Genomic DNA, 21,761 nt, shown 5'->3' on the forward strand with positions numbered 1-21,761 from the left:
TCACAACTTCATCACAGATACAACATGTGCAAAGTAAAGAAGACAGGACCTCAAGTGTCTGATGTTCAGAACAGCAGCAGCGCAGCAGTAGAGCTGTGTGCAGCACTGACCTGACTCACGTACTGTATCTGCAGTATAACAAATAAAAAATACTGCTTTATTCTCATTACACAACTTTAATAAAACACTAAGTCTGATTTAAATCCTCCTGCAGGTTTGATTCTGCTCTTTTTTCCCCACATTAACACATCAACAGAAGTTCAAGGTTGTAACAACTTCACTTATTTGAATATTTTATAGTGTAGTACCAAATAATATATACTAGTATTAGATATTACTATAATATTATTTGAATATAATATTGTACTAGTAATAAGTAATATTACGCACAATATAATTATGATACTTGAAGTACGCGTTTGCACGACACTCTACTTTTACCTTTAACAATCTATTCAACAGTGGCTGAAAGTAAATACATTTACTTAAATGCTGTATTTAAATACTGTTTTATTTCTAATTAGTGTATTTCCACTCTGCATCACTAGATTTCACATCTTTAACTACATTTATTATATAGTAGTTAATAAAATAAGTAATAAAATAAGAGTATATAAAATAATTTCATGTACATTATTCTCAAAGTGAGTCATACTGCATAATGAGTACTTTGATTTAAGCATTTTACTGAGTAACAGTACACATCCTGTGTAATATTATAATAATTGTATGTGTAATAGTGTGATACTAACAGGGATCATTCCTCAGCAGTTCATGTTTGCTGATGACACTGTCATATTTCTACGTAATCAACCTTTTAAAACTTACTTTTACTTGTAAGCGGGTATTCAGCTAATAGTGTTGCCACTTTTACTTTGGTAAATACTCTGAACGCTTCCAGTCCAGTGGTAGTTTTCTTAACACAGATTTTTTAGATTACTGGCTGCTGGTGTGTGATGATTTATTCCTTTCTCCACTAATAACATGGTTCTTTTCCATTATTTTACTGTTTAACTTTAAATACGTTTAATTACTGCAACTTAACTAAAACTAAAAGCAGAAGCTGAACTAAACTGAACTAAACAGCACAAATGGTGCAAATTTGCCAACTAACTGTCACCCACTGGTTGCTGCTGAAGCAGCACAACACAGAATGAGGAAATGAAATGAAGCAACTTCACTCCTTTATTGCTTTGCAAATATCCCTCTGCTGAAAGCACAGAGCCCTTTGCCCGGTCGTATCAGCTCAACGCTGGCCTGTGTCTGTTGCTGTGACAGCTGATGGTATGTAAATCACCTGCTGTAGAGCTGGGACTAACAGACAAGCTATAGCCAGTTACACTCAAAATTACTTTAATGTTCTATAATAATTCATGTAGTCTGGTGTCGGCGGCGTCTCTGGACTCTTGTGGTAAAGTTAGTAAGTAGCAGAACAGTGAATGAAAAGCAGGAAATGAAAGAAGAACTTGTTGATGATCTGTCTGAATCTAGTTCTTTGTAGTGATGATGTCTGTTTCTGTTCAAGCCAATGAGACCATGATTGAGGCAACAGGTAGTTAATGTGTAACATAGGAGGTGCCGTTTGTTCAGCTCTTGCTGTATGACTCACACAGTCACAAGAAGCACACAGCTCCACGTTAAACACTGATAGGACTGCACAACAGGACGCTTGTGGAGGATTTGTGGTGTTTTTCTATGAAGCTGAGTTGTTTTGTTGGTTGTGACTGAGACACTGAGCTGCTATGGTGAGTGCCGTAACCTCTTCCACCCTCACGTTTGTCTTTATCACCTTAAAACGGCAAAATCCGACTCTTCTTCATCAGCTAAGATTCTTGTGTTGGAGCTGCGCTTTAACCTGGTTCACTTTATAACTGCAGCACTTGAGGTTTTCATGTGACAATCATACAGGCCTCGGTGATCTGATAAGTGCTTCTTCCTGTTAACACGGCTGCAGGAAGTCAGGTTTGGTCATTAGAAAATACTGATCACAGGGCACAGTTTCAGTTGTACTCAAACAGAAAGTCTGTACTTTTACTTCACTACTATTATCTGACAGCTGTAGCTACTTCGTAGAGTCACATGAATAATACAAACTGTAATCTGCTAAATAAACAATGACTAATTATTGTTGATTCACCATCCATCATGACGTAGACTGGTCAAAGAACACTGGCTCTTTACCAGCTGATATTTTTGTTCCTCGTTTACAATGTTAGTTCAACAAAACATTAATAGAAAATAAACTGTTGTTGTTTAAATGATCAAATAGAAAAGCAGCAAATGTCCTTGGAGCCGTCGGATGCTTGGTTTATTTGTTTGAATGATTATTAGAATGTACTTATTAAATATACTCTAGTGGAGTTAAAGCTGTATACCACTAGAGGTATTTGTATAATGATTTGGAGCTACAGTGAGTAAATATTGAAGTACTGTACAGTACAATTACTACATATAACTAAATGTTACTTTGCCGTCCAGGGGGAGGGCGACATTTACACATGAATGCATCAATAGTGCTGCACTGTAAATACAATATTGTTCTTTATAATTAACTTTATCAAATATTTCTCCTTTTAAAAAGGTTCAGTTTTGACTCCAGTGTTGATTTTATTTTCTTGCCACCAACTAAAGGCTCAGTCTGTGAATAGAAGTATTTATCTACATGAATTAAACTGAAGTAAAGATCTGAACATGTTGAATTTCTTCTAACATCACTACTGATTTTCACAGGCTGACCCAAACTCTCAGTCACAGGCCTCCGGGTCGTCCGCCAAACTTGATCAGGTGCAAGGTCAGGTCAACGAGGTGAAAGTTATTCTGAAAGACAACATCAACAAGGTGCTGGAGAGGGGGGACAGACTAGACGACCTGATCGGGAAGACTGACGACCTGCAGGCGTCTGTAAGTATTTAATCAAGCTGTTAGAAAACTTGGTGAGAGATTAACTCAAGTATTGAACTTATACAATTTGCACTTTGTATTTTTGATACTTGACTCTTTACTTTTCCACATTTCAGTAGAAACTACTGGACTGTAACATACAAATTTCCCTTTTCAAATTAAACTCAGAAAAACTTAACATAAAAAATGTAAATGTTTTATTTTTTTGTTACTGTATCTTTGGGCCTGTGGCCTCATAATAGTCTAATAGTCCTTAACTGTTACATAAAAAAATAATTTTTTTCTATAAAGGTCACAAATGACCAAACTCGACCAAAATGAGAACAAAACAAAACAAAAAGAGACAGAAAACGACTACGAACGGACAGAAAATGATGTCAAACAGAAGCAGAACGACCACAAAAAGACATGAAACAAATACAAATGGATGCTTAGAACCACCAAAGACACACGGAGTGACCATAAGTGTCGTTGCTGCACAGTTTTTGATCGTTCTGTCTCTTTCATTGTGGGGGATTTCATCAAAACCTGGTCCCTGCATCATCCTATGAGCACATTATGTGACTTTATTCACTCCCAGCACCTTAATCTCTAAAATACTCAAAGGAGTTCCTGTTTCTTTTCAGGCTGACTCGTTCCAAAGAACGTCCACACGTGTCGCCAGGAAATACTGGTGGAAAAACATTAAAATGATGATTCTGATCGGTGTCATTTTGCTGATCATCATTGTCCTCATCATCCTCTTTGCCACCAACGTTATATGAATCCTGTTTTTGCCAGCTAAGGACTGACGGCAACGAAGATGGTGGATAAAAGCCCGAGAACAGACAAAATGTTTGAGTATTTATTTGCTCTCCTGTGAGTGATCATTTCATTTCAGCTCGTGCAGGGATGTTTAGTAGTTGAAGATCAAAATCAGTGTGTAGATTCAAAGCTTGTGTGATTTCTGCAACATCTGGAGACTCGTTGATTATAACTCTGAAGTTAAGAGTGCAGAGCTTTTATTATATTATCACTTATAATAGCTTATTATAAAGCTTTGCTGCAATGCTTCTAACACTCCATTAACATGACGAAGTAACCGCTTTTTAATATTTCAAATGATGACAACAGCAAATACGTCTTTGTTATTTTTATTTTAACGCATTTCTTCATGTCCAATACACTGTGTATATATATATTTATATATATATATATTGTATGTTTATGACTGTCAAACTCTGTAATAACAAATGTAAAATACGACTGATGACTAAAGAGGATAAATCGTAACACCGTATGTTTGTCTTTGCTACCGCACTACTGTATACATGTATATGTATGTGTGATCTGTTCCAACCGATCTAACATTTCAGTTATGGAATAACTCAAGCGATTCACAATTAGCTTTTAAAAACATTAAATACAAATGAACAAGAAGAGATGACTGCTAAAACTTTGCAGCAATCTAAATGATGCAAAACTTCAAAATCCAAAACTTTAAAGATACGACAAATACTCTGGTAATTATAGAGGAAATGTACTGTAGATCATAGTGTTCTTCGTTTCTTTCTTTCTGTCTCTCTTTGTTTTTGTTTTTGATTTTTTTTACAATCAGCTAAGTGATCTTTGCTGGATCATCTCTCTGGCCAATGCTCCACCTGCACACATCAGACTTTCATCACTCTGAAAACCTGTGGAAAACAAACAGAAACAAATCAGCTATAAATAACAAAAGAAAAAACGATGTCAAAATTTACAAAAAGAAGAAAAGAAAATAGGAATCCCCCGTGTTTTTAATGTCCAATGTTAAAAAAACGAAACAAAACTATAAAAAAAACAAACTGAGAACAATTATTTTAACATTTTACAGTTTAAAAAAAGTTAGTCCGTAAGCTAGAAATCCTGAGAAGCCAAAATACTAAACGGAAGAAACCTTTGATTGGTCAAAAAAATACACATTACAGAAAGCATTACATGCAAATTTCTGGAAATGTGGTGACACTTTGATTCTTCTTGTTTTACAAAAGGTTATAAGAGGAAAATTTGTTACAGGAAAATTAATAAAGAGGAAGTCTTTTCCATCGCTGTCACTAACAAAAAACAGAAGAATACATTTACACAATGTAAAGCACTTTATCCCCCAACACAGTAGAGTCCAAATACGAACCAGGTTTTAGCTCATGGGCTAGTGGCTACAAGAGCTAAATAAAGAAAGATTAGGAATGCATATATTAACAATAGGAACTGGAAAGTCCAGAGAATGCTGTACGTATCCTTTGAAAAGCAAATCGTTATTTTTTTAAGTAATCATTACTTGTGGGGGAGTAAGGGCCTGTAAAAAATGACAATTACATGTGTATATTTTACGTTTTACATTACAAACAGTTGCAAACAAATTAAAATGGAAAGAAAGATGACAAAGCTGGACGTGTCCCATATTGTTTAGTTTTTAGAAATGCTGATACAGGATGTTGTAAGACCATACCAAATGGCAGCATTCGAGAGCGTATGCTTCTCGTACCCGGTCCGCATTGAGCGGGCCCTGAGAGTATCTGGGAGTCAGCTCATGGCCTGCAAGGAAGCTCCGCTGGCAGGTACAAACAAGGTATGTCAGAGTTAGGAGACAACATACTTCCTTTTCTGTTTTCCTTGCACATCCTTAACTTTGGCATCCATTTACTGTAGTAGCAGTACTTTACCTGTTAACTTTACAGTTTAAAAGAAAAAAAAAAGAAGGTGGCAGCAGAAGGCCGGCTGTTAAAATAATCGCCACATGAGCGTAGTCTCTATGTTACCACTACTGTATAGCACATGAGGGTGCTGAGAAAAGGAAATTTATAAGAAGAAATTATACATAATGTTACCAAACAGCAAATAAAATATAGCTACTTTAAGTTTTAAGTAAGCATGTGTGTTTCTTGTCGTTACATACCTACTTGAAGAGGGTTTCCCCCGTTAATATGGCTTGTAACTGTTGGTGTGACCACCACGTCGTGGCGACTTGCCGTATCCGCCTGATTGATCTACAAATGCGGCACAAAGTTCGATTCTTATCACTTCAAAAAGGAGCTTAACATGAATACCAATAGCTGACATGGAGGGGAAGCTCGTCAGGCTGCTTCACAGATGGTTTACTCACTGTTGTAGTCACCATATCCATAATAGTTGTTGTAACCAGAGTAATCATAGCCACCATATCCTCCATACCCTTGATTACTGTAACCATAATTGCCATAATTCCCATATCCTTGATTCCAATAGTTTCCATAACCCTGGTTCCAATTTTGATTGGGACCTGCAAATAAAAAGAATTTAATTAAAACCCTTGATAGTTGATAGTTGATGACCTGCTGACTGAACCGAGGTCGTTTCTCTAGAGAAGAGTCTGCACTCCGCTGACTGCTGGTTTTACAGACATGTTACAGAGTGTCGTGTCTTTTATCACTCACAAACTGCATCATCCTCATTTCAACCCTGAGAAAACAACAGTCAGCATCAGCTACAGAATAAATGACAAGCTGCTAATGTTACCGGGATGTTTTCTACATTGTTCTGACAGGTTCTTAACAACATGATTTATATTTATCCTGCCTAAGCAGATTAAACATTATAATTCTAAGCATAAAGTGAGTTTTAACTGATGGGATGGGATTTTTATAGAGAGAGACCATTTTTGGGAGCTGAGCTCCAAAAGTAGCTCAAGGAAATAAAATGAAAACTAATGATATGAGGTAAAAAACGTGTTTTCTCAGATGCTGCATCGCTGATTTTTAGTTAGGTTTTAGTTCTGGTCTCACTGTGAATTCTATGACAGATTTTCTCATCTATTTCAAGATGTATGAGTACGTTGCCTTTATTATAATATACACAGGACTAGAATTTTGTTGTATATTTTTGGCTGTAACATTGTGAGAAACCGTGAATCCGCTTACCACCACCTCTTCCTCGAGACCTGGATGAGTATCCACCTCTGCCTCCCCAGTACTGCTGCTGCTGGTACTGTTCCTTGGACATCGCCACCTTTATTTCACACTAATCAAACACCAATTTCACACATTTGTTATAAACGTCACCAGATTAAATGTCAATCCAAACATCAGGGAATATAATTAGATTTTTAAATAAAAGCCTTAACCTTGCTTAGTCCAATGTTGTGGTACTTTTTCTCCATGATTTTCTTAACTGGCTCCTCCTCTTTGAATGTGATGAAGCAGAAGCCTCTCCGTTTGTTCGTTTTGTTCTCCATGGGAAGTTCAATAGACTCTACCTGTTCATAATATCAATAAATTGTGCTCTGTTGTCTTCATGGAAAGTGATTACTTCAATTGTGTGTATATGAAAGTGAATGTACCTCTCCGAAGGCACCAAAGTACTCTCTGACTTTCTCCTCAGGAGTGTCGGGAGATAGACCACCAACAAAGATCTTCTTCACGGGCTCCTTGCTCTTCATGGCTTTGGCTTTTTTTGGGTCAATGACCTTCCCGTTGAGTTTATGTTCCTTCTGTGAGGCAACCTTCATAAATAAAATAAAATAAATTATAAGTATGATTAAAAAAACAGAGAAAGGTGGTAAAACTCCCACTGATGAAGACAAGAAGGTAAAATCAGACCTTTGACACCTTTGTGATGAATGATTATCAAAATACTGTGCTGTCCTGTGGAAATTAATTGGATGAACAATATTAAATATTAAAACTGAACATCATTGACTGTCTGAATTAAAGAAATGAACTGTGAAAGGTGACTTATTTAGATGTCTACTGGGAGCTTTGTGCTGGTTTCAGTTTTATTTTTATTTCGGGCAGATTTGATTTAAACACGAGATCGAGTTGCTTCATGTAAAGATCTCTCCATTTCATCCTGCTGCTCCTCTCAGCAGATAGTAGTAGAGTGGTGAGTGTCTGCAGCCTTTGTCTTCTATTTTAACACAGTTTGTCCCCACTGCCATCACTCACTCCACAACCTATAGAGATTCTCTCAGCAGTGAGTAACTAATTATTGTCTTTGTGTAACTGTTAAATTTAAATGTTCTATTATTATCATTGTACAGTTTACTGAGCTTTTACACTTTAATCACCCTCATAATAATCATTGTGACAGATGATAGTAAACAAATCATCCTTGCTTTACTTTTAGTGCATTAATATTTTGCACATATACTTTTAAACAGTTCTTTGGGAGCAGGATGATACCTGTTCGACACTCTCTGGTTCTTTGAAGAGCACAAAGCCAAATCCCCGTGAGCGTCCAGTCAGTGGGTCCAGTTTTAATGTGCAGTCTACCACCTCCCCGAACTTGGAGAAGTAATCCTTCAGGTCTTTCTTGGTCGTGTCCCAGCTGAGTCCACCTACAAACATCTTCCTGTTGACAAACCAAACACTTCAGGTGAGCAGCAATAAGTAAAACGTGCACGTTAAGCTGTCATCCCAGTGGTACCGGTCACAATATGAAGGATTTGTAAGCTGAGTGTTAATATTTGAATGACACACGAACCCTTCATCCTCCTCGTTTTTACTGGCGTCGATCCTCGATCCCTCGGCCTCGCCCCCCATCAGGCCACAGTCCCCAGCCGCTGACATCGGGTCATCACTGTTCGCCTCTCCATCCTCTTCCATTGTCATCATGGACGGGTCATCGCTGAATTCGTAGTCTTCCGACATGTTCTGTCTGTTTCAGTAATGACTCTTTAACTAAAGTTGAACACAAACTCAAGCTACGACAGAATTCCCGGTGCAGCTAAGTTAGCTGACAGCTACTAGCTAATATTTAGGAATCCTGTATCGTTAGCTAAACTATTAGCGCTATTTATAGCAAGCTAGTGGGTTTGTCTAAGCGAATCGAGTTGTAATGCCTAACACGAAATACACAAAATATGTTTCAATGAGGCAAAAACTGTTTTCGTTTGTGCAGTTTTAAGGTTTGATTTTTTAGAGTCGTTTTGTTTTCATCGCAGCAGCTTCTTGTTCTACTGTTGACATTTGCGGCAAATTAGACTCAGCAACGGTGCGTTTCCGCCCTCTACCGGACGGTTGTGGAACTACACCTCTAGAGTTACAGCCTGCAGCCGCAGGTGAACTGGAGGATTTACAGCTGTGTGCACGGACTGACAGACTGAACACGCAGGTCAGGGAGGCGAAAACTGCAGAGTGGAGGGCGGTATAGTGTAGTGTGTAAGTATAGTGTGCCTAAACACACATTTAGTACAGCTATCACACGTATTACAGGTCCGTGCTTTTATTTTGAAGGACACGCGTACAGACTGGAAGACGCACCTTACACCACAACTTGTTTTTACTGTTTTCTTACTCTGAGGATAAAGTTAGACCTGAAGCCGTGTCTGGGAGAGATGTTAGCGGTTTTACAGGTTTGACCTACATTTATTACCGAACTTTAATGCAGACGATGTAGACGAAAAGCGTTGGAGGGGCCTTTTAGGTGTCCACCCAGAGCTGACGCACAAAGAACTGGACGCACGGGTAAATCGTTATAACAATGTTTCCGGGTGTTAACCAAGATGATCATTGTAAAAAAAGGGAAAAGACAAGCTAACAAAATGTTATGTTTATATTCCAATAATCTTTAGCACAGTCCTCCACCTGTTTCCTGAGCTTGTTTATATGTTGGTGCCAAGCGCAGCGCGCACGGTGCACAGGGAAGATCAAACAGTGTTTTCAGATAAAGTAGAATGAAGGGAGTTACTGGTGTGTTTATCGTTGTGATTTTATCAACAGCAACATTATAGCATCAAATCTAACTAAAGGTTGACAAGGTGTTTATTGGAGGAACATTTTAAAACAGGCTGGATTGATAAATACATCACTCATCCTCCATAATGGAGAATTTATCTCCAACACAAACTCACACAGTTTCTTCTTCTGAACAGTCTGAGGAGACGAGATGTGGAGTTTCAGCCCGTGGGCTCTTCTTCCTCCCATCTACTCCGTGCTCACAGCTGCAGGACTGTGGCTGGTGTAAGTTCTGTTAATTATAGGACAACATGTCTTTTATTTTATATGACTCACTAAACACAGGACAGAGGCTGAGAAGCTGAAACCCCAAAGAAATGCAACCCAAGAGTTATTTTATTGATGTAGTTTGTCCACACATGCTTTAAAAAAAATCACGAATGGGGCATGAACATTGCACATAAGCCACGTTAGCTTTTAATGTTGTGCAAACTTACAAATAAAAGTTAAAGTAAACAACAAAACAAGACAATTACCAGAAAAAAAACATGCAAAATGTCAACAAATACACAGAACAAGGCGCAAAATGTGCTTTAGCAGCAGATTCTCTGTACCAGACGATTACTGTAGGCTTATATTCTAACTTTATTCATCTTTAATATTATGTTTCTTTGGTTATTTGATGCATTTTAACAGATACTTTGCAGCTGTCTGGGAGAAGAAGATCGTTCCCCTGAGTTCACAGTACCGGTAGGATGCAAGTCAATATTTTGGTCACCAAATTATAATTTTTATGTCTCTATGAAACAATTTTTAATGTGTTTTCAGGAGAGGTAATGGATCCTTGTATCCTCCATACATCAGGTACACACAGTACTTTTACTTTCAACAGTAAAAACTGTGTTTAGGGGAGAACAGCAAATACAAAAATCTCCCTTTGTTCTTCTCAGTGTTGCAGGAAACTTTCCTCCAGTCAGCTGCTTCTTCAGCGAGGTCGTGAACCTGGCAGCGTTTGTAGGTAATTTATTCATAAAACGTTTAGAATACAAGATCCCACTGTTGAAACTGATGAAATTTAAACTGTGAGGCTGCTGAAATTCTGTATTTACTGAATAAAAACATCACTAATCTGCTCACATTTCTTCTTACACAACACATAGTTGTAGGACACAGTCATTGCTAGTTCGGAGCTGCACGAGTTTCTCTCTCTGTTACAGGGTTCATCATCTCCGTCCTCCGATTCCTTCAGCTGAGACACAGAATCAACAAACCGTGGCTCAACGTTAGCAGCCTGGTAGTTTTCTCTGTTGCCTGCTTTGGAATGACGCTTGTTGGAAACGTCCAGGTATCAAACTGCATCAGCAGTTCAAACATTAATCGGTGGATGAACCCTCCTTTGAAGTGAGCTCCACAGACTTGATCTTGTTTATTGTGGTTTTAGGTATTCACTCAGAAGATGGTTCACAATTTGGGCACCTGTTTGACGTTTGGACTGGGAACTCTGTTCTGCTGGGTGCAGTCCTACATCACACTGAAAGTTAATCTGATGAATGAGGGGAAGAAGGCGGCCGTCGTTCGTTTCCTGTTGTCTGGATCCATCACTGTGTGTATAATACTCTGTATCCTTTTTACTACCAGCTGACGAGGGAGCCGAACACATTTAAAGGTAATGAAGTTAAAATAAAAGACGTCACTCTGAATCTGATTATTGTTGTCATGACCACGTCCACAGACTCAGAGCTTCTGCTAACGTTTGTAGCGTCCCTGTCTATGTTCTGAAGCCCCTGCGTGGTTCGGTTTAGGTCTTTCCATCTACGTTAATTCTCCGTTTTCATGTCTGAACCTTGACTCACCTGCTGCAGACTTCTCCCTGATGTCTCAGAGGCTCCACATGCACGCAGCTCGATGCCAGTGGGTGCTCGTCATGCTCTTCCTCGTCTTCCTCAGCACTTTTGCAATCGAATTCCGTCACTATCGCTTCTACATGGAGTGCAGAGAAAACGCTGGAGATCCCGTCAACACAACAGAAACCCTCTCTGACGTGTCCAGGTCCGGTGTGAAAGAACTGTAGGGACGTTACACTCATTCAATCTTTAGTGACACATGATTATTACATCATGTGAAAAGTGAATCAGTGCGAGTGATGAATCCAAATTATTTTTGTAACCTTCAACTGCTGGATTGTAAATACACCAGATTTTACATTTTGTCTTCAGTATTGTTCAATGAAAACTGAAAAGAATCCAAAATGAGTTGCTGCACATTTCGAATCTCACTTCATTTACTGGACATCAGTTAACTTTTATAGAAACCAGTGGGATCATGACTGTCTAATGGGTATTTCCAATAAAGAGATGTAAGATTGTTTGTGTATTCACATACTTTTTCTTACCACTCTATTTGTATGGCTCAATGTCACCAGACAGAAATAAACAAGAAATGAGATTCTACTCTGTGTGAATTTCCTTAACTGTTTGAAATAATAAAGTATAAAATATGCAACTTTTTAACGACAGGATACGTCCAGTATTTAGTCACAGACGGAGGAAGCAGAAAGCATTTTATGTGAAACGAGGCATTTTATTGGAAGCAAGTTTCCTGAAGAATGCCAAAATGTTTCACACAGAAATCCTCATTTGGCAAGTTGTACTTAACTTTCCAACACCCACATTACAGCTGAACATCGAGGATGGCACATTTAAATAGACACCAATCATCTGAAAGGGGATTAATTAAGACATTCAAACAAGGTTTGAAATTAAATCCGTCTGTCACAGCACCTCTGCTGAGTGGATCTACTTTCTAAAACATTACAGTTCAATCACTGGATAAAATTTCATACAGCTGCACATACGTGTGTATGCGTAGAGGGAGTGAAACGAGTGGAAAGTGTACGTAGAACAGTGACAGATACAACTCACACACACACACAGTTGGAAAGTCTGGATCAAGACTGAAGGACTGGCAATCAAATCCGGTTCATCCAAAAAGACAGAAAGGTCAGTAAACCTCATTATGTGCAGCACCTTTTATCTACAGCTTCTGTTTCCAATCACATGGTCCAAAGACAGTGACGGTCCTTTGACTTCTTACTACGCTCCAGACATGTGAAAGGCATCCGGAAAGAACTGGAAATGTGAATCCTTGCAGGCTCGGACTTCATTAGCCGTACTTGTGGCTAACTATTGTGCCAGCAGCATCTCCTACCCCGGCTAAACTGTGAACGTGGACCAAACAAAACGTGGGGGGAAAAGAAGAGAAGGAAAAGCTCACGGTGAAGCCTCCACGCTGCGTTACACTCGTCCCGTCACTTCAAGTTGGCTAAAGGATGTAATGAGGTTATAGTGAGCACGCTCCTCATCTGTCAGCTCCATGTTCCCAGGCCTGACCACCACGGCCACGTTCACCCCGGACTCTTGAGCTGCTTTAGCCTCTGCAAGGACAAATTCACAAGTGAGGACACGCATACAACCAACATTTAATACAGGTGACAATTCCAGATTTCCTCTAAACACATTTACCTCGAGTGACGTCTGTCAAGAACGTGATTTCCTCAGGTTGACAGCCAATCCTCTCTGCAATTCTTTCATAGCTTTTTGCATCCACCTTAGCGCCTATAGTGGTGTCAAAGTGACCATCAAGTAACTGAAAAGATCCAAAATACAGCATCTCATTAGACACAACATGCAGAATATTAACAGCACGAGTTCAAGACAGAAGTTTGTTCACGTAGCAAACAAAGACAATGGGCCTCATGCAAGAACCAGTCAGACACATATTTGCTCACAACATTTACTTCTATCATACTTTGAATTTTCCCTCAGGCACAAACAGAATTCACGTCAAACAAGTCCCGAACAAACAGTTTCATCTGACAGTGTAACATCAGCTAGTGCAGCTGGTAGTAAATTATATCTCACTGATTGTCGTCCCCTTCACCTCCTCACATCTTAAAGTGAAAGTTATTGGCTTTCTCACTACAGCTAGTATGGGATCAAACCTCACAGAGAAATGTCTGAAGAAGCTGAAGTGCTCTTGAAATGATGAGTGTGATACTTACATCTAAAACATCTCCTTCCACAGAATATCCAAACAGAAGTTTCTGTGCCTCCACGCTTCCAGAAGAGTAAACGTAGACTTTTAGTCCCTGTTCTCTCCACCTCTTAATGGATGGAACAACATCCTGGTAGAGCCTGTTTGTAATAAGACCAACATAACATTCACATTTAAAAAGCACTTTTTGTTTTTTACAACTCATCAATTACCATTATAGATGCAGATTAATGTTCATGGTCTGAACTTGGAATGAATGATAAAGAAAACTGACAGAGCTGACCACATGTAGCAGGTGAACTATTTCAATCAACACTGTGACAGTGAAATAAACACCGAATGTAGGAATACTGGAATAGAAATTCACCAGCAACGTTTTCACCAGTTTTCTTCCAGTTGCAAATGCAATCAAGATACTAATGGATGCTGTGAATCGGTCCTGGTTGAATATGTACATGTATTATTCATGTCGACCGTCTTTCTGCAAATGTCACTAAGCTATAAGAAAAGTTAGAACAGAGCACTTGTTTAAATGAAGTGAGGAAAATGATCAGTGTACTTACTCGCCTTTGATTCTCCCTGAAGCATACGCCGCCCTCCACATGTGACCCTGCAGCTGTTTGAGGGCTGTCGACTTCCTGTCTGCTGCCATCTGCCACAGCACATTATCCATCACTTCCCTAATGGCCTTCTCCTCATCTGTGTGCACCGTCTGGTCCACGGCGTGGACAGGACACGCCCGATTCTGTTTCATATCTTCCTCAATCTGTCACAACAGGCCTTTTGTTAAACAGCACTCCAGCATGTGTTGAAATACAGATCATTGAGTTTTTATTTAGTTAATTGTCTTTTTTGTCTACATGTGTGTTAGAACAACAAAACAGCAGCCCTGTAATATTACTGTCTGTGGTTCAGCAAATTCAAGGTATATTAAGGAGATAAATAATTAAATTTCACAATGGTACAGTATCTATTATTGATGCATTACAGGGCTCTAGATTGGAACCATTTAGTCACATTTTCTATCATTTTTGGAGACAGTGCAGCAAAATCTTAAAACTAGTCGCACCAGTGCCCTATGCAAATATGCACCCACATTATTTTTATCATTATGTTATGCGAAACACCAGAAGGAAGCGAGAATTAGGGTGTGTGTGTGTGTGTGTGTGTGTGTGTGTGTGAACTAGCTTGGGAGTATTTAGAAACTAACTCATTGCTATCATCTACTTCTCAACCAAATTATCTGGGAGTGTGACTTATCTGCACATTTCCAGAAACAACACAAATCAGCAGGTTCCTGTTTCAGCTGCCAGATGACAATAAATCATGAGCTCAGATCATCTGTCAATAACTAAAGTTTGGAGGTTTAGAGGTAAGATGCATCACTCAGCTGTTAAAATTTGAGTAGATTTCTATTTTATGTACTGTGAGGTGTCAGGACTGCTTACATCCACAGAAATCATAAATATCTGTATACACAGAAGGTGAGTGGACATATTTGCATAACTTTGGTTGCAAATGCTTTGTAATACTATTAATAAGATATGTGAAATTATTATATCCACTATTTGTGCAAAGAACCAAAAGGAACAGAATCAAGAGAATCAACTGAAATAAATAATATAACAGATCTAATAAATAAAACATACAAACAGAAAAATCAATTAAATCCCTAGATCACTCATATACATGAGAAAGAATGAGAGAAGTATTCCCTCTGTTTCTCACTTAGCTGTCTCCTCATTTCTTTACCTGTTTCTTTAGGAGATGAACGTCTTGTTTACACTCGTCTTCCTCCCAGTGACTCGACAGGTAATCCTCAAGATGTTCTTGGATGTAGGGAAATAAAATATCCTGAAAGAGACGATGTGCAATCATTAATTAATCTGTGCAAATAAAAAAAAATGACACAAAACGTCCATAAATGCATTTATTAATGTTATTATTTATGAAGAAAATACACTATAGGTCTTTATTCATTCATACTTGAGTTACTGTTTTGGTCTGTTCTTCTGCCTGAATGAATCCAGGTTAACAAGCTGTTATCAGGCTAAAATTCATTCTGTTAATTAGGTTAAATAGACACAGTTTGATTGATTTTTGTTATTTTTTTCCAACTGTCCAACTGATGCACAGAGAAATCTATTTGTCACTGAAGCACTTGTACTGCTGTACTTTCCAGAGCATGTACTTTACTCTGTTTCAGTACTGAGTACTTGTACACACACCACCTCTGGTTCCTAATATCTTGCCAGAGCTTCCCGTTTATGACAAAAGCTCATAATTACCATCACTGTAATGTGTCGTGAACGCAGCATTATTACAAAGTCTGTTTATACCTGAAATAATCTGACAATTGGGTAAGACGCTAATTTCTTCTGTTTATGGTCAAACCAAAGGAAGAAGAAAGAGATAAGTCAATAACACAAGTAGTGAAAGAGAAAATTCGTTAGAATGAAGAATAACTCACAATGACAAAACAGTGGCTGCTGCTCGGTGACAGCTCTGTTAGCATGGCCGTTAGCTAACAGGCTAACAATGCTAATAAAAGGATAAACGGTTAAAACAGCGGCTCGGACCGTCATAACTCACCTTTACAAAAGTGATTGGTGTTGTGGTGCCTTCGATATCCAACAAAAGTGCAGTGGTACAAGCAGGAATCGACACAGTAGCCATTTTTAGGACTGCAGTTAAATTAGCTCACGTTAGCTTGATTAGCAGCAGCACAGTGTTGAAACCAGGCAGCGCTGGTTCTCTCAAGCTAAACCCGGACCGGTAAACAGCAGGACAGAGATGGTCTCAGCGAAGACAGGTGGAACATCTGACTGGTTCTTCCTCACTATCTGGTTATACTGGTCATCACCTCGCAGCTGGAGCTAACCAAACACTGACCTGAACACGTTGAGATGTGTCAGTTCAGCCTCCGGCTCAGTAGGGGGCGCTGTGCCCAGCAACACGACCTGCACATGCTTCTCCCACCAGGTTTATTTTTATTATTTTTAACAAATATGATATAAACTGTAAAATTATCGATGCTTTGTGAATTAATGCTTAATGGTTTCTAAAGAAAAAATACAATTTGCTGTGTGAACTTTTCTTGGAGGCAACAGTGGTTCAGCAGCAAATGTCCTGGGGCAGAGAAACCAGTTAATCCGGCTTTGATAAACTCAAACAATACAATCTGTGAGTTACACAAAGCCATGTCCTAATTTTAGAAGACTAGAAATCAAATAGAGATCAAGGATAATGCACTGTAAATATCTCCCTGTGGCAATAAAGTCAGTGAAAAAGTAGTAAAATTAAGTGTTTGTGATGTTTTAAATGAAACAGAAACTGTCTTTATTTGAAATATATACAGTTTATATAGGGAATATATGTTGTTGTTGACTTGTATAGAAATGTAAGGTTCGTCTTCAGCAAAAGATAATATGCTTTAATTTGTAAAATCCTCTCCTGTATACATCTTGTTTTGTCAAACTTTATCACACATGAAGAAGCAACGCTTCAAATTACATTTGAGAAGCTATAATGACTTTTAAATTTGTGAAATGATGCTTCACTAACAAAATTGTTGCCATTTATTTTCTATTTATTGGCTAATCAAATGACTATTTGCTTAATGAAGCTCTAAATCTCTACTTGAAAATATATAACACTATAGATATATTTCATGGACTATAATCTTTTGGAAATCAGATGCATCATTTCGTAGACACATTATTCAGTGAGACAACACTTTATTGATGGCATACGCAATGAAACCCAAAGAAGAAACCTACAGTACAGTAAAGTGCAGTATATAAGGGTTGCTACTTGGACAAAGACACACATAATAATTTATTTTCTTCTGCAGAATACAATAAAACAAAACATAGATTCATAGATGTTCAAATCTGTCTTAAACGTTAGTCAAATAACCCTAACCCTGCTGTGGAGGAGCTTCAGAAGTGAAATAAAACAAATACAAAACATATATGAAAACTATAATAACACAAAAATGTCCAACTAATGTAATAAAATAAACAGTAAATTGAAATTGATTATACATAAAAATAAATAAAATGCTTTATGTTTACTAATAACAATTACATGCTGTGCAAACTTGCATTAAAAAACATAATTTAACACTTTTGAATGAAACATTCGAACATGCATATGATCATATGTTACTACTGATGTGCTACTGTAACCGTCTGCTTTTATAAATATTTACAGCATGTTCACAATAAATAGAGTTTTCTGTAGTTGCACCTGAGGGTCTTTAAACAGCTACAGCTGGTTCGACTGGGACCTGGACAGTTCAGAGAGCGTTTCTGACGTGCCGACGGGACACGCACAGTTTTCTGTGCATATTACGTCAAAGCGATAGTGACGGAACTCGATGGCAAATGTGCCCAGAAAGATGAGGAAAAACATGACCAGTGCCCACTGGCATCGAGCTGCAGGCATGCTGATGTCCTGCGACAACAGAAAGGGGTCTGCACAAGGAAAGTTAAGGATGCTACATGAAAATGAAGGATAACAGTAGATGATAGAACAATCACAAGGATGAGCCCTTTCTCTACTTTCTCAGGCTGGAGTGAGTAAAAGGATACAGAGCATCATGCAGACAGTGATGCATCCAGACAACAGCACTCGAACGATTGCAACTTTCATCCCCTCGTTCCTCAGATTAACTTTCATGGTGATGTAGGACTGCACCCAGCAGAACATTGTTCCCAGTCCAAACGCCATGGAGGTGCCCAAGTTGTGAATCCTCTCCTGAGTGAACAACTAGAACCAAAAGAATAAAGATCAAGTTTGTGAGTCCATCTACAAATAAGACCACAGATGATGTTAATCTGTTTACAACTATTGACATGAATCAAGCAAAGAAAACATCTGAGGAGATTGATGAAACTACTAAAACTGGGTTAAGAACTGTACAATGGAAGAAGGTCATGTGGTCTAATAAGTCCAGATTGACCCTGTTCCAGAGTGATGTTCCAAAAATGTTGTGACAGTGCAGAAGCTTATTGAAAAGATTCCACAGTGAATTTGTGCTGTAATCAAAACTAAAGGTGGTCCAATTAAATATTAGAGTGTGTGACTGTTTTTTTTTTTTTTTTGGACGAGCAGTGTATAAATATAATTATAACTTTATGCACGTCCAGTATCTGTCGATGGAGTTACCTGGAAATTTCCAACGAGTGTCATTCCGAGGCAGCCAACGGAGAAAGCCACCAGGCTGCTAGTATTCAAGAATGGGTTGTCTATTCTGTGTTTCAGCTGAAAATATCTGAGGACGGCGATGATGAACCCTGAAACAGAGAAGGAGCCGTCGGCAGTCTTATCACTTGAAGATGGGTGTCTGCATCTCTTGTAAATATAAAAATAAATAACTGGAGCGTCGCTGCTCTCACCTACAAACGCCGCCAGGTTCATGACCTCGCTGAAGATGCAGCTGGCTGGTGGAAAGTTTCCTGCAATACTACAAAGAGGAGGAAACAACTTCTACGTTACACATAGTAGCTGTGGTCTTATTGTTAAGGACATGACGAGTGCGTACCTGATGAACGGAAAATATGAAGATCCATCTCTTGTCCTAAAAACACATTAAAAAAAACAAATTACAACTGATATAAAAATGATTTTTGGGTTCACGGACTGATTTGATTCTCACCTGTTCTGTGATGTCAGAGGTTCTATCTTCTTATCCTCAATAGCCACAAAGTATCTGTGAAGGAAGATGAATCAACTAACTGTCATCTCACCTGGTGCAGGTGTGATGACAGACACTGAAGGATTAACGGACAATCGGCCCCTTCAAAGTAATTCAGCTTCTTTCTGTAGTAATCTTGTGCCTCATTCTACTTCTTACTAGTTCTTTTTAGTACTTTGGACTCATTTATGTAACTTTACTTTACTTTACTTTAATTTGGACTTTGAATCACTTTTTTAGGTTATTTTGTGACTTTTTCCTCTTTGTGTGACTTTGTTGTAGTTTTTAAAGTAATTCTGTGGTTTTCTTTTTATTAGTTTTTGTGCTGACAGGTATTTTGTGTCTGTTTGGAGTCTTTTCTCATTTCTTTGCAGTTGTTTTATACAACTTTGTAGTCACCTCATGTCGCCTGTATCCCTTTAAAGTCTTTCTTTGTCAGTGTTTGCACATGAATCAGAAAGCCTCAGCCTCTGTCCTGTTCTAATATCCATCCCCGGTACCAGACGGTTTAATGTCGTCCTATATTTAACAGGACTTACACGAGCCACAGTCCTACAGCTGTGAACGTGGAGTAGATGGGAGGCAGAAGAACCCACGGGCTGCAATTCCACATCATGTTTCCTCAGTCTCTACAGAAGAAGAAGCTGTTAGTTTGTGTTGGAGATAAACTAACATGTAGGATGTGTTTCTGATGAGGCCCCATTAATAAATAACGGAACGGCTGTAATCAGCAGACTCATCTACTAATGCATCATCTACTAATGTGTTTTAAAGCATCAGGGAGACTTCGTTTGACCACTTATCATCTGGACATCTGGATCAAAACTCATTCATAACCTGACCATTAACATTTGTAAACATTTGTCTAGTTTTGGGGTCATTTTGTTTGTCACAGGACAAATCTGCAGCTCTCTGATCCATTAAATGATTTATTAACCACAAATAAAGGAATGAATTACAGCTCACAGATGGCTCCTTATTGAAGGGAGTGGTCAGACTGTCAGACAACAACAGATGTGTACAAACAACTGAACCCTGTAAGAGGACAGAACGGGTCAGTTCGGTTCTTGTTGGGCTGTAAACACAACATACCGGTCCGTCCTGTAGATGGTCTCTCACCGGCCCGAAGCTCCGTGCAGCAGGTCTGGATGGAAACTCTTTAAAACCCTCTCCAGGTAATAAATGTAAGACGAAGCACGTCTGTTAGACACCGTGAAATGCTGCTGAGTACCCGGTGGTTTTATTCTCATGTTATTAAAGCGTGATCAAGAGCACTTCCGGTGTGTCCTTCACAATAAAAGCACCGAACTCTGCGTCGTGGGGATGGAGAGAGTCAAACATGCAAACTGCAGTTTAGACAATACAGTTCAAGATAAGGATTGATGAACATCTCCAGGTTTATATAAATATAAATTAAGCAGATTTGATTAAATAGATGACAGATTTATACTATGATGTAAATGTAAATACTGGATGCTGCTTTGCATTAAACTTGCACATTTTACACTTCAACTGTGAATATAAAACAGTTCATTCAATCACACAACGTTTGAGATGTTTATTAAAATTATTATGTTTAAATAGAACATCCATTAAAACAACACTGGAAACAATTGTTTAAGGTGAACTGTGAATATAAAACAGTTCATTCAACCACACAACGTTTGAGATATTTAATAAAATTATTATGTTTAAATAGAACATCCATTAAAACAACACTGAAAACGACTGTTTAAGATGAACTGTCTGTCATTAGAAACAGTTTGTGCAGCATGTTAAGAGAAAATAACTTGGACTAGTTCATCTGGATCTTAGGGATTTTTAAATGTCACTTCAGAGAGCATCTCTGACATTTTGCTGGGATATTCACAGCTTTCTCTGCACTCGATGTAGAAGTGATCATGACGAAATTCGATGGCAAACGTGCTGAAGAAGATGAGCAGTAACATGACCAGTACCCACTGGCATCGGGCTGTGTTCAAGTGGAAGTCCTGAAACATGAGGTAGAAGTCTGCAGCAGGTGAGTTAAGTTATTATTTGAATAAAAATGTTTTTTAAAACAATAGTCTGACAGCTTATCTGGGTAACGTTGAATCTTATTATCTAACAGTACAATTAATGGAAGAATGTTTCTCACTATATGTTACTAACTATGTGTTTATCACTGTCGTGAGCTGGACTCAGTAAAAGGATACAGAGAATCATGCAGAGAGTGATGGATGCAGACAACAGGAATCGGATGAAGCCAACCTTCATCCCCTCGTTCATCAAGTTAACTTTCAGGGTCATGTAGGTCTGCATCCAGCAGAACAGGAGTCCCAGTCCGAACGTCATATACGAACCAAACGTGTGAATCCTGTGATCTACTGCAAACTGAAACCAGAATCACAAAGAATTGAAAAGGAAATCTGTGCATTTTAATCCACCTACAAACTGAT

General features: G+C 38.5%; 5 protein-coding genes across 12 annotated transcripts; 2 read left to right on the forward strand and 3 right to left on the reverse strand.

Moving 5' to 3' along the window:
* The first annotated feature begins 1,180 nt into the window (after window positions 1–1,180).
* Window positions 1,181–4,173, forward strand: si:ch73-234b20.5 (uncharacterized protein LOC449923 homolog). 2 transcript variants are annotated; one of them, XM_026354133.1, is made up of 3 exons: window positions 1,181–1,284; window positions 2,731–2,901; window positions 3,528–4,173. In XM_026354133.1, the coding sequence occupies exons 1-3, from the start codon at window positions 1,282–1,284 to the stop codon at window positions 3,663–3,665; spliced, it is 312 nt and encodes a 103-aa protein (XP_026209918.1). In that variant the 5' UTR covers window positions 1,181–1,281; the 3' UTR covers window positions 3,666–4,173. The 2 variants fall into 2 exon arrangements, with proteins under 2 accessions (XP_026209918.1, XP_026209917.1); XM_026354132.1 differs by lacking the exon at window positions 1,181–1,284 and adding an exon at window positions 1,569–1,745.
* Window positions 4,174–4,437: 264 nt separating this feature from the next.
* Window positions 4,438–8,543, reverse strand: hnrnpd (heterogeneous nuclear ribonucleoprotein D). Of its 5 annotated transcripts, XR_003298567.1 has the most exons (9): window positions 8,377–8,543; window positions 8,076–8,244; window positions 7,235–7,396; window positions 7,019–7,150; window positions 6,816–6,915; window positions 6,023–6,178; window positions 5,816–5,906; window positions 5,369–5,470; window positions 4,438–4,574 (listed from the first exon to the last, which is right to left on the reverse strand). XR_003298567.1 is itself a non-coding variant. In XM_026354126.1 (8 exons), the coding sequence occupies exons 1-7, from the start codon at window positions 8,541–8,543 to the stop codon at window positions 5,839–5,841; spliced, it is 954 nt and encodes a 317-aa protein (XP_026209911.1). In that variant the 3' UTR covers window positions 4,438–4,574; window positions 5,816–5,838. The 5 variants fall into 5 exon arrangements, 3 of the variants coding, with proteins under 3 accessions (XP_026209911.1, XP_026209912.1, XP_026209910.1); XR_003298566.1 differs by having other exon boundaries at window positions 5,369–5,906; XM_026354126.1 differs by lacking the exon at window positions 5,369–5,470.
* A 6-nt stretch (window positions 8,544–8,549) lies between these two features.
* LOC113158313 (transmembrane protein 150C-like) lies at window positions 8,550–12,019 on the forward strand. 2 transcript variants are annotated; one of them, XM_026354131.1, is made up of 8 exons: window positions 8,550–9,053; window positions 9,767–9,854; window positions 10,266–10,319; window positions 10,398–10,433; window positions 10,520–10,587; window positions 10,787–10,914; window positions 11,011–11,188; window positions 11,432–12,019. In XM_026354131.1, the coding sequence occupies exons 2-8, from the start codon at window positions 9,781–9,783 to the stop codon at window positions 11,638–11,640; spliced, it is 747 nt and encodes a 248-aa protein (XP_026209916.1). In that variant the 5' UTR covers window positions 8,550–9,053; window positions 9,767–9,780; the 3' UTR covers window positions 11,641–12,019. The 2 variants fall into 2 exon arrangements, with proteins under 2 accessions (XP_026209916.1, XP_026209915.1); XM_026354130.1 differs by lacking the exon at window positions 8,550–9,053 and adding an exon at window positions 9,080–9,359.
* A 113-nt stretch (window positions 12,020–12,132) lies between these two features.
* enoph1 (enolase-phosphatase 1) lies at window positions 12,133–16,564 on the reverse strand. The gene is made up of 6 exons (XM_026354128.1): window positions 16,215–16,564; window positions 15,375–15,476; window positions 14,186–14,388; window positions 13,630–13,762; window positions 13,091–13,214; window positions 12,133–13,002 (listed from the first exon to the last, which is right to left on the reverse strand). Exons 1-6 carry the CDS (start codon window positions 16,296–16,298, stop codon window positions 12,863–12,865), a joined length of 786 nt encoding a protein of 261 aa, XP_026209913.1. The 5' UTR covers window positions 16,299–16,564; the 3' UTR covers window positions 12,133–12,862.
* Window positions 16,565–17,673: 1,109 nt separating this feature from the next.
* On the reverse strand, window positions 17,674–20,555 carry LOC113158892 (transmembrane protein 150C-like). 2 transcript variants are annotated; one of them, XM_026355202.1, is made up of 8 exons: window positions 20,416–20,555; window positions 19,863–19,950; window positions 19,285–19,338; window positions 19,171–19,206; window positions 19,025–19,092; window positions 18,795–18,922; window positions 18,218–18,395; window positions 17,674–18,100 (listed from the first exon to the last, which is right to left on the reverse strand). In XM_026355202.1, the coding sequence occupies exons 2-8, from the start codon at window positions 19,937–19,939 to the stop codon at window positions 17,892–17,894; spliced, it is 750 nt and encodes a 249-aa protein (XP_026210987.1). In that variant the 5' UTR covers window positions 19,940–19,950; window positions 20,416–20,555; the 3' UTR covers window positions 17,674–17,891. The 2 variants fall into 2 exon arrangements, with proteins under 2 accessions (XP_026210987.1, XP_026210986.1); XM_026355201.1 differs by lacking the exon at window positions 20,416–20,555 and having other exon boundaries at window positions 19,863–20,409.
* Between the last annotated feature and the right edge of the window lie 1,206 nt (window positions 20,556–21,761).

The sequence above is a fragment of the Anabas testudineus genome, chromosome 12 (assembly GCF_900324465.2).
Source record: "Anabas testudineus chromosome 12, fAnaTes1.2, whole genome shotgun sequence".
In the NCBI taxonomy this organism is placed as follows: Eukaryota; Metazoa; Chordata; class Actinopteri; order Anabantiformes; family Anabantidae; genus Anabas; species Anabas testudineus.